Raw genomic sequence first — 14,413 nt, 5'->3', positions numbered from 1 at the left:
CTATTCAGCCAGCTGTTACAAATATAGTTCAGGGCTTTTAAGGTTGTGAGTTCAAAAGGGCACCAGATGGCAGCATTAGACCATCTCTTACCTCTTTTTTTTCCAAAGGCGAATAATGTAACAGCATGATTAAAATGCACAATGGTCATGTTTGCATGGAATCTTTTCCATTTTCCTTTATGTGTTTTACAAAAAACTAGAAAACACATGAATAAATGCATATGCCGTTAAATTTAAAACATCCTCTCTTATAATATTTCTGTCATAATTATGCAAATTCTCATTCATAATTATGATTAAGGAACTGACCTCACAGCCCATTGTTTCTTCAGTGGGCTGGTTTCAGTCATTATGCAAATGTACTATTTATAAGATTGGGGAATCCTGCAGTCAGCTGAGACTGAAGAAGTCACTTGGATGAGTGACGAAACGTTTCTCCCAGAATACGCTACGTCCAGATGATCAACTTTTGGAGATTTATTTTCCTGGATGATTGAGAATGCATCAAGACGTTTTATGTACATCATTTAACTGCATGACACACAGCTTTCTTGAGTGCTTGCACTGCACCATGTTGCATAAAACCACCACGAATATGTAAGGCATCAATGTCGTAGATAAATGGAGGGATTTTTATAGATTACTTCAATTAGCTTAAACAAAGACTTTATGTTGAACGCCCCTTTAAATCACTTGAGCCTGAAGGCCTGCTCCGATGACTGAGGCTATTTCTTTTCTGAGTGAGTGATGCACGAGTTCATGAGGTGTCAAAACCCAACGGTTTAGCAGAGCTACTGTTAAATGTGCTTTCAAATGTCGGCTGAAAGCCAAGAGCTAATGAAGCCGTTGCGGAGCAGGATCTCAGTCTCGGATCAAAGTTAAAGACAGACCAGTTCATGTTTGTATAAAAAATATAAGATTTTATTTCCAGCTACAAAGTAAAACATGTAACATTTTTGTCACACTTCTCAATAAAATAGTAAAAAATAACCAAAAATACACCACTGATACATTTTGAAGCACAGAAAACATTTTGGCTTTTTAAATTAACTTAAACTGTACACATATATACAAAGTATATACATCAGTATTTTTTTTAAAGGAATGAAATTACAATTCTTCCAGTCTCTTCTTCTTCTATTTTTGTACAAAATAGACATTTTGTTCCTGTAGATGCTTTTTTCCCCTCCTTCTGACCTGAATCAGTAATAGTCAAAATGTTTTTCTCTTCTTTTCTCAGTGCCGTGGCAAAGCCCACTGTACTCCATTATCTAACCCTAAACTCAGCATGCTGCTTGCTTTCTCATCCAGGGCAGAAACTCTGACCTTTCCTCTACTCTGTAAGCACAGTGAAAAGCGTACACACAGACAAGGCTAAAATTTAGACACACAAAGACACACACACACATACAAGGACACATTCAGACCTGTTTGGACAGGGGAACACTGGCCTGCTGTGGACTGCATGCTCCCTCTACAGCTGCTTAGAGTTTACAGGTCTGGTCTTGGACTGGGGAGGGTGGAGGGACTTATTAGACACCTCATTTAGAGAGGAGGTCAACGTTTAGATAAGGTATAAAATGCATACAGTAAAATGGACGGGTTTGTAAAAAGGCTTTCAAGGGAAATGGGCGGAAACCTGACAGCAGGTTTGTCAAACAAAAAAAAAGAAGAAGTTATAGTGCAGGGATCTTTTGGAGCTGCTAAGCAACCCTCTGTCTGAGTCTATGAGGCTGATGTTCATCAGCTGTACAAAACATACAGGCACTAAGACGAGCGCCTGGGCTACTTTTACAATGAGAAAATGGCAAAATAAAACATGATAAACATATATACTGAGCTGCAAAATGAGATGGAGTTGTGTTTGTTTTCAAGTCAAAAGCGCCTCTCGTCCAGGAGCGGCTCACGCCATGTCTCCCATCATCTTCTTGTAATACATGGATTCGAAGATGTCGTTCTCCCCGGGGCAGTTGTAGTGGCAGGCACAGGACTTGATGAACATCATGTGCTTCTTCATGACTTCTCCATCGGGACATTTGAACTCCATGGGCAGGGTGGTGGTCCTGTGCGGGGTGCAGCAGCGGCCGTCCAGGCAGACGCCGCAGAACTTTGGCCTGTAGGACTTGGTGGTGGTGCAGCCGGAGATCTCAAACTTCATGGGTTTGGAGACTCTCGGAGTACGGATGCACTTTTTCCCTTTCTACAGGAGGAAAAAAAGAGCAACTTCAGCAGGGTTTCTTTTACTGATATGCCCAAAGGTCACGAGTGTGGTGCTGTTTAACGAGAACTCACCCTAATGCTCTGCTCCAGCTGAGACTCGCATGGTCTCACCATGCACAGCCGCGTCTGTTTTTCTAGGCGGCATTCACGGTTATCGTTGGTGACCCTGGTAGATACTCCCAGGCCGCATGTCTTCGAGCAGGCGCTCCATTCAGTCGTCTGAACCAGACAGTTCTCTCTCATCATAAAAGGATCCGGGCCGTAGGTCTCCTCCTTCCTGTATGCTGTAAACACAGGAGGAAACACTGGGTTAGAAAAACTGTGCTAATTATGCTGTAACCTGCTGTAGCCTTGTGTTCTTCAAAAACAGACACTTACCAGACAAAACGGGACCCATGAAGCTTTTTGTGGTGGGAGTTTCATTCTCCTTTGTGTCGGAAGAACCACATTCCCACTCCTCGCAACACTTTCCAGGCACTTTCACACGCCTTGGGTTGGGGCAGTCTGGGCTGGGCAGCCGGATGTCCATGGAGCAAAGAGGCACACAACCAATGGCTCCGTCCAGACAGGTACACTGGTACTTGCAGCTGCTCTGGAAAGTCTCTCCACTCCTGTACACCGTGCCGCCAAACACACAAGTGGCTCCGTCTCGAGCTGTCGAGTAGAATTTGCAAGAGAAGGGTCATGATTCGCTTCACACATTGGATTTATTGCAGACGTCATAAAAAAGATCAGCCACGAGTGGCACACCTGTGCAAACTCCTATGCGTCTGTTGTTGGGAGCTCCGAAGTCACAGTAGAGGCCTTTGTGCGGGTCACAGACGTCTTTCTCAGTGCAGAGCTCCCCCATCTGTTTGGCACACACCCTGCAGCAGCCACAGCCATCCAGCACCAGGCTGACACCTGGGGGGCACTGAGGAGGGGTGGACGGGCACGAACACTGGCCGCTGCACTCCTGACCTGCAGCCTGAAAACAGGCACACACAGAGACACATTCTCTGGTAAATATCATGCCCACGTTGTGTGCTAGAAACACAGACACACATCCAACACACTGGCTCTTAAGACAAGTTTAAAGCACTGGCTTCACCATTCAAGTCCAGCTAAAGCCAAAGCCTACACCAAAACACTGAAATGAAGTATTTTTTTCTGACTTACCATGTAGGAAAGCATGATGCACAACAGAGGCAGCAAAATCGTTTTCTTCATCTCAGCAACCATCTTCTCTCGTCTTTAGTAATTAATTTAGATTCTTCCAAAAACACCTTCTCGGAAAAAGTCGTCCTTTAGCGTCAGAGTTTTGAGCTTGAGAAACTTTTCTGATCAAGTTGATCTCTTGTCTTGTTCCCAACTGCTGCTCCGGCTCACTGTCTTTTTTATTTTTCCTTTCTTGGTGAAAGCTAGAGTTTAGCTTCGGTAGAAGAGTTGATCTGAGTTCTGACTGCAGAGTGGAGCCTCCTTTATACCCGCTGGCCCTCGCAGCACGTCACTGGGGGCTGAATGGAGAGCCAGCCCTGGACAAACATGGACATACTTGGCATTCTTTCCTCGCTTCCTGCCCCCCACTCCAGACATCCCACATTCCTGCTGTCTGAAGGCAAGGCTCTGCTGCTCGGCCAAACAACACCGTCTCTCTCTCAGAGCACCTTTCATCTGGATTGGGAGGTTAAGTCTGGTTACAGTCCTGAGACCCCACACTGGGAATTCCTAAAGACTGACTTCACAAACAGACAGCCAGTACCTATAAATATTAATTTTTCAAAAAGAAAGACAAGAGGAAAGGCAGCAACAGTTCAAAAGTGAAGCCTTGAATAACTTGATGTGGAGGAAGGACAGTGGAAATAAAACAGGTAGAAGCTCATAAGCAGAAACATACAATAATTAAACAAACTCCCTGAAGTTTAATATGTGGTTAAAACTTTAAGCCCACAACAGCATTCCTCAGCCCTGGCTTCAAAGGCACATGACAGCATGTACTTTAGTACGTTAACAGCAAGCGGTTAGTGAAAGGAAATTCATTTGAGTCAATAACTTGAGCTGGTTATTTGTCAAGGTGCTTGTTCCAGCACAGAGACCTGGCAGCTGTTGTCTAGAGACTTTGTCTTCTATGCCCATGTGGTTATTTCTGAGACACTGCAGCGGCATTCTTGTGCTCTGACATCAGTGGCTGGACTGCAGATTTGATTATTAGCTACTCTTTTAAACACATTATCATTAAGAACTCATTACAGTGAATGAAGCGTTTTGTTTCTGAATCCCTCCTCATGTGCTGTACGTGATATACCTTACCTGATTCCTTCCAGACTCTCTCAGTGAATTTGTTCTGCAGATAGAGACTCATCCGAATGCGGAGCAACTCAGAGAGGTTTCTTTTCTTGAGTAACAGTGCCAGTTCCAAAGTACAGAAATAACTGATTATGAGTAAAAGTTGTGACTTTTTAAAAGAATTACCGGCTTATTATTATTGAAAATTTGCCCTTTGTGCTAATAATGGCAACTGTCAGTGACAGAACCTGCAGTTCCACATACAACCACATGAGGCTGACACCAAGAGTAGTTCAGCATGGTGGAGGGGTGGTGAGCACCTCACATCAGGAAGGTCCTGAATGTCAATACAGGACAGGGCCTTTTTGTGTGCAGTTGCATATATGCATGTTCTCCCTGTGTCTGTGTGGGTTTTCTGCAGGATCTGCAGCTTTTCTGCCATCTTCCTCCCAAAGAAGTGCACGAGGTTAGGTTAATTAGGATTTTTAAATTGGCTGTGAATGTGAATCATTGCTTATCTCTATGTTAGCCCTGCAACAGGCTGGTGGACATTTCTGTACTTTGCTTTGCTTCATTGGCCAGTAAAGATAGTGGATGCATAGTCTTCACTACAGGTTTTCGGGCTTTCAAAGGTTCTTTGGAGATTGGGTGCTTTTTCACTATTATCAATCCATTCTTTGTACCTGACTGTTTAATGAGGAAAAAATACACAAGCACAACAAGGGCACCAAACTCAATAGCTGAACCAGTGTTGTGTCTACACATAACAGACAACCAATTTTATATTCTATCTTCAGGCACTTTGTTACTAGCAGCTTCAAAATGCATCATTCAGTCCCATCTCTTACATTGTTGAATCTGCAAAATATTCCACACACAACACAGTTTGACAACCATGAAATAGTAAAATTTTTAGCCAACAAGGTGATTCTCAAAGCTCTAGTAGCTGAAAACTTGGTGTATCCTGGTTTGGTGTGCAGTGTGTTCTTAACAAAATTTGAGGGAAAGGACCTGAGAGATGCATATGGCCCTTCTGGTGATTCATTCATGATTCATTTAAAACTCTTCAGGGATGCTATCAGTGGAAGTGGTTCTGAAGGAAATCATACACAGCGAAGTGTCAAGCTACCTAAGAACCAAACTGAAAATCAGTGTAAAAAGGTCTCTAATTTTCATGCTTTTGGTAAAAATAATCATCAAATATTAAAATAATCAACAAGATGTACAGAGGTGGTCAGGAGAAGTACAACAATGAGTGTCTACAGCCATCTGTAAAACACAGTGGAGGCTCTATCAGGATTTGGGATTGCATTTCACCCAGAGCATTTTGATCCACCATGCAATACCATCTGGAAGGTGATTGTCAACAGATTCATTTTTCAGCATGACAGTGATCTCAAACACACTGCTAATGTAATAAAAGCATACCTGGATGGAAAAACACACAATGGAACACAATCAGTGATGGACTGGTTTCCCCGGAGTCCAGACCTCATCATTTTTTAAGCACTGTGGGATCATCTTTTTTTTTTCTTTTTTTTTTTCTGCCTGTCCCATTTGGTTCTTTAGCCGTCAGAATTGTTGTCTGAAGACCAACAAGGATACCCAATGGATTTATTTTGCCAAATGGATCATCATGGCATTGCCATATTGCCGTATTGGTCCATTTGATCGACCTTTGTTTTTATTATTTATTTTATTTTATTTTCAGTTGTTACAGACGGGACAGACATGAGTGAGGGATAGGAAAGGGAGAAAGAAAGAGGAAGGAAAAGAAAAACACAAGGGGAGAGGGACAGTGAGAAAGGGGGGGGGGGGGGGGGGGGGGGGAATATCTCCGGGATCACCTGTTGAGAGAAAAAGAATAGAAAACAAGCAAAAAAAACAAAACAAAGCAACATACTATACACAACACCATCGCATTAATCTAGCTAAGTGTAAACAGCAGTAAATACTAAATATTGAATGTTGTTGTGCAGCACGCAGGACAGACAGCGCACAATGTGCTTTGAAGTAGCAGCCAAGAAAGGTGTGATTTAAGTCTATGAACAGTGAACACCTGTGTGCACACCTGTGTGGATCGGCGCTCGTCCTTTAAGAAGCCTGGAGAACTACTCCTGAAGACTACTGAAATACAAACATGAAAAGAAGGTTTGCCTAAGAGAGTTCAGGCTGAGTAAATGAATAAAGGTGGTCATCCCAAGTATTAAGTTTAAGCACATTTTAAACTCTGCTCATGTTTGCATGTTGCAGTGAATTTCTGTGATTTTCCTAGCAAAATATCTAGAAATGAAGGACGGTTAAAGACTTTTGCATGGCACTTTTTATTTTACCCTTGTCAACTACATTAAGACTTAACATTATCCATGTCTAGGAGTGAATGGGCCAGTAAGTGGTAATTAGTAGGTATCAGACCCATAGAGTCCCTGAATGCACCTTGCTAACCTATACAGGTGATAAACACAGCCTGTTAATATTGTGGCAAAAGTGGCAAAAGTGACTTAGTTACTGTCACTGTTTTTGCTTTGTTATTTAAAAAAATAGAAAGTTTTTACACCACGGCTAAATCTAGATTTATCTGGCAACATGGCCAATATTCATCAAACAGTTAAAAGAATGCATCCGGTGTACATCCTGCTCATTATCCTAATGGTCAGTTTTCTGAGTTACCTGAGCTGAATAAGCAGCTCAGCCAAGGTATGCAGGACAAGTATTAAGGGAACAAAGACTAATGTTCTCAGTCTAAGTGGCACTTCCCGAAATGGATGTTTGTTGATTTGAGTCTTAGGCGGCTTTTCTTACTTCCCGAAAGACAACATTTTTCAGAGGATTCTGAAAAGGCCGGAGATTTTGTTTCACATCTGACAAGAAGTTTTGACTGCATTTGGTCTTAGTCAGGATAAATGATGATTACAAATCCTGACTGCAGTGAAAGTGCAGCCTGGCCCACGAAGAACCCATGAGGCAAATACGAGAAGAACAAAGGCTGCGTGCTCTCTGACTTCTCACCTGCCTAATGAGGTTTAGTCTATGAGAAACTTGAAAGGCCAGGTGTGCCATGTCCCTGGCCAGGCTTATTTTATTACATCAAACCCCAAAGTGGAGATTGCAGGAAAGGGCCTAGACGGAGGTTTGTGTATTTTTTTTTTTAAATTTTTAAAAAAAAATGGGGATCACACACCAGGCTAGACTCTTATGAAAGGCCGCCCTGCTCCTTCTCCAGCCAGCGAATCGGAAATTAAAAACTCCCAGAGAAACCTGGAGCTGAAAGAATGTGAGTGAGAAAGCCAGCAGACTGGGCTGTTACTACAGAGGAAGTTTCCCCATATAAGGGCGTCTGCTCTTTTCCTAATAAGGATATGTTCTCTCTCTGTTCTGGCTCAGTACAGTAGGGACTCCTGGACCACAGTTGTGAGAGAAAGTGGTGTGTGTGTGTGTGTGTGTCTTGTCAGTCATTACAGCCTCAGGACCTAAATTCAAGTTCAGGGATATCTGAAGGAAACAGCTTGATGGAGAAATAGACTCCTGCCACAAACAACACTCTGACTGACATTGTTATCTGACGTGCGGAGTAATCTAGAGTCTGTCAGGCTGTTTATTTAGTCTTTTGATTCATGCGTCACAGGCAGTTTTTAAGCTGCTTTTTAGAAATGTGTTTTGAAGATGTTTGCAGTTGTAACAAAAGTACAATGAATAAATGCTGCTTCGTTTAAGGTCAGCTGTGTCCCGGACAGCCACCGTAACCCTGGGCCTAGGTTTGGAAACTTATCTTTCTGGATGTTGTTATGATGCTGTCACAGCGAGCGCTCACTAACTTTGGCCTGTCAGCTTCGGGAATCTTTTTTCGTTCTGAATAACAGCAGGCTGACTGGCTGCGTTCTCCCTGTTTTGCAGATCTGGATGTGTGGACGTGATGGCTGTGGTGGCCAAAGGAAACATATGGCTCTGTGTGTGGCAGGCTCAGATATGTCAGGGCTAAGTATAGACTGAGATATTTGCCTCGGAGAGTTGGTTAGAATCCATAATGGAGCTGTGGTGGTGTTACAGGGGAGTCTGGAGAGCTTTGTACTTTTTAGCACCACTGTTATTAAACATGTCTGTATGCTAACTGACAATTTTACACAGTGGAAAAATCTGTTGTTTAGTTCACTAGTTTACTTTTGATTGTTATAGTTGGAGTGAATGTTAGATGTTAAATAACTCACCAACTACTTTGCTAGAACTAGGTTGGAACCTCCTTTGCCTTCTGAAAAACTTTAAATCATGCCACACAGCTCGGTGCTGGAAACATCCCTCAGAGATTCTGGACCGTGTTGACATGATAGGACCACAGAGTTACTTTACATCCATAATGGGAAACTCCTGTCCCACCAAAGTGTTCTCTATTTGATTCTGCCATCAGAGGCCATCAGAGGATATGTACAACGTGGTCATAAACTAATGGGTCCAGTCAGCAAGAACACTCAGGTAGGCTGTAGTGTTTAAATGATGCTCAGTTGGTATTAATGGCTCTAAAGAGTGCAAAAAATATCCCTGACAGTATTACACCACCGTCTGCAGCTAACCCACTGATCAAAGTTAGGATGGCTCAATAGTTGTTTACACCAAATTCTGACCCTACCATCCAAATGTCACACAAGAAATTGAAACTCGTCAGACCAGGCAACGTTTTTCTAATCTTCTGTTGTGGAGAGCCCAAAATAATGTGGTTTACATGACACTTAATTTCTTTAGCAACATCCGACTCCTGCTTTAAGTGAAACTTGCACATCTTCAGTTATGTCTGCCTCATATCTGACTCTTGCTGTCAAACTTCCCACTGTGTTTGGATGCTAGCTGCTATTTTATGATGTTGATTAGAGTGACGAGAGTGAACCAAAACTGCCAGGTACTGTAGATAAAGATAAAAATAACCCTTTGCACATCCAGCCTCACCATTAGACTAAACTTTAGCCATGACATCACCTGAGATCATGTGGCCCGCGTAGTAATTTGAGGTCAAGGCCTGCCTCTTACGGTCCAGATTTACTCTAGTCGCCGCTTGCTCGTTATAGCCTCATTACGTTCGTGCTTCATTCATTCTTACTGTGTGACATCACAAGGCAGCAGAAGCATGTCAGCTGGGAGCTCACCAACTTTAGGATCTGCGGTGATGACAGACTCAGTGTCTGACCACGCTACATTTTCATACGCCTACGTCAGGTTCTGGGAACAACGCGTACCTCATTTAGCCACCTCTGGAAAGTGGAAATAATTCCCAGTTTTCTTAAACACCTCATATGTGTGTTCTATCACACCACGGTTGATGACTTCATAGCTGGTGCTGACGACACAGAGCAGGCCTCTGTGTCCCGTGGGGCATCTCCTCACCTTTTCCAAGCTTCGCAGACACTGTCTGCATTCAGCACCACTGCAGTCAGTGTGGGGCCTTCCCAGCACTTTCAAAGTTAAACAGGAATATAAAAAACAAAATTAGCAGTCGCACAAAACATTCTGTCCTGAGGTTTCATTGTAGTTCCGAACCAGGTCAGATACACTACGAACACCTTCAGTACACACAGTGCAACTAAAAGTGTCTGCCTTCAGTTTGCTTTTATGTACTTTCCATTTCTTGCTTGTTTAAAAAAAAAAAGGGCATGAGGTTTAGTAGATGCATTTATCCAAGCAGTGCAGAAGTACTTAGTGGACTTTATTGCTGCACCCTGTTGCCAGTTTGTTAGATACACCTAATTAAAACTAATGCATGCTATTACAGCCGTCATGAAGGTCAGAGTTAGCTTTTGTTCTGATTTATGCTCACTTTATAACTGTGCATCTATACGCATATGCTGGCAAACCCAGTATGTTTTTACCAAACTTTGTCCACATTTCAGGCTGTAGTTGTGTTACCTCCACTCAGCTGTCCATTAAACTAAATTCCATTAGTGGTAGCTGGCAGACTATTCGAGGAATGTTCCATGGCTTTGGCCTTCAAACAAACCATCTATGTACCACTAAACCGAACATGAAGCCAAGATCTCAAAATGATTTTCCTGCCTGCATATTTCTGCTTCTTTGAACTCGGTGGCTGACTGCAGAGAGATGGCGAGAGCGTAAAAGCTGAAAACAACCCAGAGAGACCTTATTATTATTTTGCACTTAATTAAGATGTCGGGCATTTTAATTGTCTTTCCGAAAGCACGGTGCACATACTTTTGCGTCAACGCTGCACGCACAGCCACTCCACGAAGAAGGCGAAACTCGATCACAACAGCAGAATAAGTGCATAACATGTCATTTGCAGTGTCTTTGTTTCAGCAGCAAAGCAAACAGGCTAATGAAGACTTGCTGGAACAGTAAATTGCTCCTTTGTTTCACAGTTTGGAGTCAGTCTGCAAAAACACTCAGAGGGGAAATTTTTAAATGAATTGGATGGTGATCTGTAGATATTTAACAATGGAGAAGGGACTGGTCCATTACTGACAGAAAGGGTTGAAAACCGATGGAAACCCTTTGAAGGCTGTCTATGAAGAGACAAGCAGTGGAGACCAATAATGGATCTGGAGCCTGGTATGATTTGTGGAGATTTAACAATGGGGTTGGTGGGCAGATAAACTGTCAAGCTGGAAACTGAGTCTATTTAAAGGCTGCACTGGGGGAAAATGTTCAGCCTGGAAACATGCATGAGACCTAATCTTTTTCAGGCACAGCCTGCATGAAATAGTTGGGTTTAATATTACTTGGGGTAATGGACCTAAGTATAATATACTGACAATTTGATGCCAAAGAGACATAGTTGAAAGGTAGATTGCATTTTTCAGTCAAATTTTCTCATAAATCATTAAGTTGGGTAGAAGGGAAAGGGAAGATATCATTTTCATCTCCTGTGGACAAAGCCTTTTTCCCTAGCTGTAAAATAGTGTCACAGGTGGAAACTATAGTAATAGGCTGAGAGCCTGGGAACATCTGTACAGATATAACCGGAGGACGGATGAGTTTCTGAGCTGTCAAAGGAAGAGAGAGTGGAAACTGCCTGTTTAAATCCTGCATCCTGGAAATTGTTTAGACTAGAGACACAGATGAGAATTTTGGGCTATAACTCTTTCAACAAACAACAGAAGCTCATCACAGCTCGAGATTTACTGCCACACACATGGATGTGGAAGTCAGATGGTCTTCACCTAAACACAACTACATGTGGGTCCAGTACAGCATCTGTTCTGTTTCTGTGACCTCTCAGCTGGAGGTCGAGCGGGTTTCTAAACTTAGAAATAATCTCTGACTCTCTGGGTTCTCACTGAGCCCTTCATCCTGTGGACCTCATGCCGAGCTATGAAGGTTGATGAAACCAGGTGGTATTTTGGCAACCTGACTTCAGCCCTGCCAGGAAGTTTTACACCATCATGAAACCATCACTACTGATCAGAATTAACTTTTCAGACCTACAAATGCCAGCAGCAGCTAAAAGAAACTGTGAATTCTAGGGGTCATCAAGTCTCTGTGGCCCTAAAGATGGACCAGCCTGAACAGATGATAGTTTTCTAAATATGGCATCAGCCCGGCCACACACTGTGCTATAACTACAGCAGAGGCAGCTCCTTCAGAGTGATTCGAAAATTTGTTAAAGATCTGAGATGAAAAGAATTGTTCACTTAAAAGAAAACAAAATACAAAAAACACTTGGTCACTTCTTTATCAGATTTAGGTGAATAACAATCCTACGTCAGGTGCAGATTTGTGGGCTTTAAACCGTACCTACAAACACCCCTAAAACCTAATTTACCCATTAACACTAGATTATTCAATAAAATAGATATATTGACTTTTTCATGTCATAGTCTCTATTCCACTACAAAGGAGTGTAGTTGGGAGGGAGGTGGAGGTATGAAAGTCAGTAGAAGCGAGACAGAATACATGTGTTTGTATGAGAGGGATACAAGTGCAGTGTTGGGGAGTAACGGAATACATGTACCGCCGTTACGTATTTAAAATACAAAATATGAGTAATTGTATTCCGTTACAGTTACCTTTTAAAAAGGTGGTATTTAGAATACAGTTACTTTGTTGAAATAAATGGATTACACGGTGGTACTTCCCTGTTTCATATTGTGGCGGGTCAGGCCTGTTTGGGTTTTGTTTGACAGTTATGTTCTGTTGTTCCAGGCGGCAGCGTTACGGTTGCCATGGCTACAGGGTGACGCTCTCTCTCTGCGTGTTTCCTGGGTGAGAGAGGCCTTTTTGTTGTTGTTGTGCTAAGCTAATAGGCAGAATGCTACCGGTATAGCTTTAAAGAATGTAGCATCATAGGCAGTGTAGTCCGTGCTGCAGGGAGAATGGACTGCCATACACGTTATGTGTCTGTGAGCGAGGGAGGGAGAAAAAGGAAAAGTACGAGCTGTCATCAACCAAAAACGGGAGCTGGAAGCATGTAGATATAATAATAACCACTGCAGCCAAGAAGAGTGCCTGACGAGCCCAGTTGTAAGTAAGCTATTAAGACTCGACTGTACACCGTGTTCGTGTTTTCCTCCAAAAACAATAAGTTATGTTGGAGCAGCCTTTCAACGCCTCTCTCTGTCTCTCGCTAGCATAGTTGACCCAGACAACAAAGTAAAGCTAGTTTTCGGCTACGAGCCCGACGAAGAACCCACCGTATTAGCCAGAGGTCCCTTTACTACGGTTCGGAGCCGCGGACCTTCAGTAACAGTAATAAATCACAGCAATAGTACATTCATGTAGTTGTAAACAACATGATAATATATTAAGTAATCCAAAGTATTCAGAATGCAAGAAGCAGAGGGATTGATGGTGGAGGAGATTAAATACCTGGAACCATCCAAAGCAACAGACTGTACACGAGAGGTGAAGGAGAGAGTGCAAGCAGGGTGGAGTAGGTGGAGATTTTAAGAGGGTTAAAGATGTTAAGATTTTCATTGGGACTGATCAAAGAAAAGATTAATAATGAGTATATCAGAGTGCTGGGTTAGCTCAGTGTGTGAGCGGGCAACCACATATCACATGGCTAGAATGCAAAAGCCTGGGTTCGAGTTTGACCTACACGTCTTCACCCTGATTTCCTGTTCATCTCTACTTGCTATCCAGTAAAAAATGTGAAAACCCCAAAAAATAATATTTAAAAAACAGCATATAAGAGAGACAGGAGGAGAAGAGTAAGACCACAGAGAAGATGGAAGGATGTAGTGCTCCTGTGAAGGGAGCAGCCAAAGTCCACGACAAAAGTCATTTTACATTTCTTTTCTCTGCCAACTAAACAAATGAGACACAAATATATGATTACCTATGAAAAGGCAGGTTATCTGGCTACTGTAAACAGTTCAGTTTTTTATAAAGAATACTGCACTGAGAGCAGTGGCCAAGGCACCTGTACACACCTGTACATACTGCCACATTGCAGCAACTAAAATCTGAGTCTGTGCTTTTTTGGGGTCACATTTTTATGATTTTGTCCTTTTAAAAAGAATCTGATTGAATATTAACTGTGGCTGAGGAGACATAGAGCGGGTCATCAACCAATAGGAAGGTTGGGGCTCCCCACTCATTTCTCTCAGTTCCTATTGAATGCCAGACAAAGTGCTTAAAGAGGCAGAGTGAAAGCACATGTGTTTATGTGTGTGTGATTGGTGTACCAGTCCAGTGTTGTTCACTGACACCACGGTGGTGCAGTGAGTGGAAATGTACAAGAATGTTCAGTTCAGTTTGTCCTTCAAGTCTACCAGATGTGATGGGAAAAGCCATTCCTATTGACTTGAGACAGCCATGTTCCCTCTGTGAACACCGCAGACCCTCAAAGTGACATCACTGATTTCGTTTGTAAACTCAAATTCAGCATTTTGGCTGACAACCCTCTTGTGTTTTTGAAACCAAGTGGTGGTCTCGCATAAGAGACCAAGGACACTGCAAATGCATGCAATAACAATTTGTCAATCAC

The 14,413-nt window shown here is 42.6% G+C and overlaps 1 protein-coding gene across 1 annotated transcript; it reads right to left on the bottom strand.

Moving 5' to 3' along the window:
• Positions 1 to 899: 899 nt before the first annotated feature.
• ccn2a (cellular communication network factor 2a) lies at positions 900 to 3,662 on the bottom strand. Its single transcript, XM_006793072.3, has 5 exons — positions 3,379 to 3,662; positions 2,971 to 3,187; positions 2,599 to 2,874; positions 2,293 to 2,504; positions 900 to 2,200 (listed from the first exon to the last, which is right to left on the bottom strand). Exons 1-5 carry the CDS (start codon positions 3,439 to 3,441, stop codon positions 1,904 to 1,906), a joined length of 1,065 nt encoding a protein of 354 aa, XP_006793135.2. The 5' UTR covers positions 3,442 to 3,662; the 3' UTR covers positions 900 to 1,903.
• Between the last annotated feature and the right edge of the window lie 10,751 nt (positions 3,663 to 14,413).

The sequence above is a fragment of the Neolamprologus brichardi genome, chromosome 15 (assembly GCF_056152115.1).
Source record: "Neolamprologus brichardi isolate AB-2024 chromosome 15, ASM5615211v1, whole genome shotgun sequence".
In the NCBI taxonomy this organism is placed as follows: domain Eukaryota; kingdom Metazoa; phylum Chordata; class Actinopteri; order Cichliformes; family Cichlidae; genus Neolamprologus; species Neolamprologus brichardi.
The sequence above is the reverse complement of the archived record's forward strand: the minus strand, read 5'-3'. Positions and strand labels throughout refer to the sequence as shown.